The 5,053-nt window shown below is 34.7% G+C and overlaps 1 protein-coding gene across 1 annotated transcript; it reads left to right on the top strand.

Moving 5' to 3' along the window:
• The first annotated feature begins 1,643 nt into the window (after positions 1-1,643).
• On the top strand, positions 1,644-4,003 carry LOC108488798 (probable indole-3-pyruvate monooxygenase YUCCA3). Its single transcript, XM_017793085.2, has 3 exons — positions 1,644-2,442; positions 2,530-2,901; positions 3,776-4,003. The coding sequence occupies exons 1-3, from the start codon at positions 1,750-1,752 to the stop codon at positions 4,001-4,003; spliced, it is 1,293 nt and encodes a 430-aa protein (XP_017648574.1). The 5' UTR covers positions 1,644-1,749.
• The last annotated feature ends 1,050 nt before the right edge of the window (positions 4,004-5,053 follow it).

Here is a 5,053-nt window from a genome sequence, read left to right as displayed (position 1 = left end):
ATGTTAGTCAGTTATTCAGAATTTGTATCATCTAGGACTCGAACTTAGAGAGTGGGTCGGGTATCGGGTGTTGCATTGCTAATAGTCATATGGTGACTTGACTTTAAGGAAGCAATTCAAAGGTCTTGTTCCTTGACAACCTTCCTTAAAGACTTCACATCAAGCTCAACTTGCATATGCTGTGCCATTGATTCGTCTTGCAACTACTTGAGATCACCCGTCAAATATTCTATCTCACCCTTTCATATCATCTCTCACTGTACGATGCATATGCCTACATATAGAATTCGATGAAGCTTGACCTCGCGACCTTGCTAGAGGCTTAGTCTTAACCTTGATAAATGCCATATCACACAAGGCCAGCCCATGCAATCCCCAAAAATGTATATAAGAAAGAGTTCTTGCCAGCACCTGTGAATCCATCACCTCCTCAGGATCGACGATACTCCACCTAGTCCCCACACATTGATTCTAATAGTGCTTCTTGTTGACAATCACTCTACCTTTTGCACTTGAAGAATACAATCTTACTAGTTGGGACTCATGCCTAGCTAGCCTCCCTTTATAAATACCCCCTCGTAGCACCAAAACAAGGACACAAGATAGAAATCAACTACTTGCGGTACAAAGACCCTCACAACTACAATTTCACAATCACTTGTATACTTAAACCTCTGTCTTTAGTTGCTCTTTGCACCACACTTGGTGGGAACCATTACCATGGCCCATCCCAACATTTTGTATAATTTAATTGTTAGAATAATTATACAGTATGATGTGAATGAAAATGATATATGCTGATGTCGAATAATTGTTTTATGCAATTCTTGTTCGTGATTCTTCTAAGCATTCAACAAATAAAATGAAACTTTCTAACCAAAGAGTATTCAGTGAACCTACAAAGCATCTGCCCTAGATTCAAGCTGATGAACAACTCAACCTGAAATAATAATATTAATAAAAAGTTAGCAGCTGATCCAAGAACACAGCAGTATCAACGTCACAAAGGGTAACAAATATCTTGTGAGGACCATATATGGCTGCAGCAGCCACTGGTCAAGTCCTCCAAGGTTAACTTTCACAGAACTCCTGGCCTATATTTATTAGTCATACCTGTAGACTTCCTTTAACATTCTATTACTCTGTTAAAACGTATAACTTGTAATTAGCATAAAATCTACACTGTTTATGCTTTCTTTGAGAGTTCAAGCCTTTGAAGTCCCATTGATTACTATCAGGTTTCTGGTTAGCATGTACTCGTTTCCTTTTCTTATAGTGCTAGGAAGTAGCAGTAAGCTTACAAAATTTCATTAGAAATTTGAGTGAAAATGTTGATCAGCAGTGTTTCTTGATTGGTTGGCTGTTTTGTTTTAGTCACTGGTTTACATCCTAAACATCATACTATCTCCATAAATGAGTAAAATGTAAATTTAGAAACTTGAAATAAAATATTAGAGTTGGAGAATTGTTTATGCAGACATAGTATGAAAGTAATAAATAATTGCAGGTGGCCGGGTAGCTTATCATTTGAGACTGACCCCTAAAAGCATCGTTTTCAGATACCAATCACATGCTAAACTCATCATCACGGCCAACGCCCTCTCTATTTAAACCCCATCTGTCCCTCTTTCCTTCTCCACTCACATCATTTCAAACGAAATCCTTCATTCTCTTCTCCATCTTACAACATACATATTCGAACCAGCTTCTTCCCTTCCCTACAAACTTCTTCAATTCTTCTTTATATACATGTCTAGCTGCTGCCTTAACATGCCTAATATGTTTCCAACTTTAGCTTCTGAGGATTTTTTGAGTAGCCGGTGCATATGGGTGAATGGACCAGTGATAGTTGGGGCAGGTCCCTCGGGTCTTGCCGTTGGAGCGGGGCTTAAAAACCAAGGTGTGCCATTCATAATCCTTGAACGAGCAAACTGCATTGCCTCCCTTTGGCAGAACAGAACTTATGACCGTCTTAAGCTTCACCTTCCTAAACAATTTTGCCAGCTACCCAACTTTCCATTTCCTGAGGACTTCCCTGAATACCCCACCAAATATCAGTTCATAAGCTACCTTGAGTCCTACGCAAAACACTTTGATATAAACCCACATTTCAATGAGACAGTGCAGTCAGCCAACTACGATGAAACATTTGGTTTGTGGCGAGTCAAAACCATCGCAACCGGCGGTCCAAACCCAATCGGAGTCGAATACATTTGTCGATGGCTTGTAGTAGCCACGGGAGAAAATGCAGAGAAAGTTGTTCCAGAATTTGAAGGCTTGCAAGATTTTGGCGGCCATGTTACACATGCTTGTGACTATAAATCAGGTCAAAGTTACAGTGGAGAACGTGTTCTAGTTGTCGGATGTGGCAATTCGGGCATGGAGGTCTCTCTTGACCTCTGTAATCATAATGCAAATCCATCAATGGTTGTTCGAAGCTCAGTAAGTGAATATAAATTTCACCAAATCATGTTATTCAAAGGATAAAGGTATTTAAATTAACCATTTTTTTTTTCATTTGATGAACAGGTTCATGTCTTACCAAGGGAAGTTTTAGGCAAATCAACTTTTGAATTGGCAGTGTCGATGATGAAGTGGCTACCTCTTTGGCTTGTTGATAAGATACTGCTTATTCTTGCGCATTTGATACTTGGAAATACTGAAAAATATGGTCTGAAAAAGCCTTGTGTAGGACCTTTAGAGCTAAAAAACACTGCAGGGAAAACTCCCGTATTGGACATTGGTGCATTCCAGAAGATTAGATCGGGTGAAATCAAGATTGTCCCTGGGATCAAAAAGTTCTCCAGGGGCAGAGTTGAGCTTGTCAATGGCGAAACTCTTGAGATTGAGTCTGTTATTCTTGCAACTGGGTATCGTAGCAACGTTCCTTCATGGCTAAAGGTGAGTCAGATTCTCTCTAATTATTTCACCATTGATTTCTTTTTATTCTATTTATCTCTTGTGGGATATACATGTGACGGTTATGGAAATCGCTGACTATATTTTTTAGATTCTTCTTCCCTTCTATTTCTTCTGTTTATTGTCTTTTTAACTGATTAAGACATTCACATGTTCTTGCAAAACTCAAAAAAAGAAACCGCTGTCAGCATCGTTAGTTTTGTCTGACGGTTTGCTTTTGTCTTATTCATACATCAAAATTTCTGATTAGATTATAATATTTTGAGAAGCTTTTTTCTTCTTTTTGTTTATCCATTTGTATTTTTCTTGAGATTAGGATTTTCATAGTAATAATAAAAACAATGAATTAGCTTAATTTCAAAATAGAGATATTTGTATTAGAAGTTGATTGTATTTTATTATTTTTATTAAAAATAGATAAATTAATTTATATACATTAAATCAAAGAGTAAAATAGTTTTTTATCAAAAGTTTCATCTATTTCTATTAAAAATGAGTCTTTATACATCAGCATAGAGGTACACATGTCATGTCAAATATAATTGTTTAGTTATTCTATCAACTATGTTAGTTTTTAACCATACAAATAGATAAAATTTTTAACAAAAAAATGACCAATTGAATTTTTATCTAAGAACTAATTTTTAATAATAAAAGTAAAATACAATCCGATTCCTACTAAAAAGTCAATATTTTTCTCTCATTTAAATTTCCGTCTCTTACTCTGTCATTTCCTTATCATCTATGATTATTTTGAGCAACTAACAATCAAACCCTAGCAGATTTTATTTTCCTTTGATTGGTCATTGTTACTTTGATTATATATCTAAAACTTTGAATGTGTTGATGGAAACAGGAAAATGAGTTTTTTTCATCAGAAGGAGTTCCAAAGAACCCTTTCCCTAACGGATGGAAAGGGAAAGGAGGACTCTATGCAGTAGGGTTCACAAGGAGAGGTCTTTCTGGTGCATCATTGGATGCCATCAGTGTAGCACATGATATTGCCAAAAGCTGGAAAGAAGAAACAAAGCAGAAGAAAAAATCCATGGCTGCAAGGCATAGGCGATGCATTTCACATTTCTGAAATACAACAATTCAAACACTTTCAAGTATAAATGTTAATCCAATGGGTTTTTGTCTTTAAATCTGTTTTAGTGTTTTTTTCCTTTTTATATGCATACAAAATAATGTAGAGCTTTAGTTTAACACAGGAAGTAGCCCTCTCCAAAAAAAATGCCAATAATTTATCTTTTATATTTTTTTTATTGTAAAGGAAGATGAGGCTATTTTTTTAATTACTATTTTTCTTTTTTGTATTTGTTTACTTTGTATCACAACATTAATAAATTAACAATTCAAATGGATCTCTTGTGGTCAACTAGACATTAATAAATACTAACTAATGGGCTCTCTCCAAAATTAGAATTTTATTCGCCTTGGGTCCATTAAATATGGACCCATCTCCATTATACCTAGCATCACAAGCAAATCTTTTCATGCCATCATTCTCATTGATTTTATTCTAAAATTTTGTAAGAAAAAAGAAAAACGGTTTATGGTTGTTTGTTACATGTGCTCTTTTTTCACATGGCTAGAGCCCAAAATAAGGAGAAGAAAGGATAACTAAGTCTTATCTTTGAAAATTGTAAACCTAGTGCAGACCACAGTTTTGGAACTTCTTAATTTACTTTGTAGAATGCAGATGATAAAAATGGGACAAAAAAGAAAACCTTACTCTTCTCATCAATTAGTCCACCAAACAAGAAATTATCAATTACAATAATAGCATTCCAAAAATACATAGATATAGCAAAAATTTAAGAGTTTTTGTTTTTCATATTTCTGGTCTATTTTTGATATTTTTTACTGTCAATTTCAATAATGTTATTTTCAATATTCAAACATGTATTCTCTTTTTTAAAATATAATGTGTTTTACCATTGCATCCAATACTTATTAGTTCTAATATCAAGCTTCAACTAGAATTTCTCAAGTTCATCCTTACAGGATAAATTCTCAGATTTAAAAAAAATTAAATACATAACATTCTCCTTAAAATGGCTTATTTACGATATAGGTTCTTGGAGATTATAAGTTCTTAAAGACTTCATCATGTAGTATCTTGCTAGAAGAG

This window comes from Gossypium arboreum, chromosome 10 (assembly GCF_025698485.1).
Source record: "Gossypium arboreum isolate Shixiya-1 chromosome 10, ASM2569848v2, whole genome shotgun sequence".
Classification (NCBI taxonomy): Eukaryota; Viridiplantae; Streptophyta; class Magnoliopsida; order Malvales; family Malvaceae; genus Gossypium; species Gossypium arboreum.
The sequence above is the reverse complement of the archived record's forward strand: the minus strand, read 5'-3'. Positions and strand labels throughout refer to the sequence as shown.

Coding starts and splice junctions, on each gene's coding strand:
- LOC108488798 (XM_017793085.2), top strand. CDS start 1,750: ATGTCTAGCTGCTGCCTTAACATGCCTAATATGTTTCCAACTTTAGCT. Junction 2,443..2,529: donor CAATGGTTGTTCGAAGCTCA/GTAAGTGAATAT, acceptor TTTGATGAACAG/GTTCATGTCTTACCAAGGGA. Junction 2,902..3,775: donor ACGTTCCTTCATGGCTAAAG/GTGAGTCAGATT, acceptor TGATGGAAACAG/GAAAATGAGTTTTTTTCATC.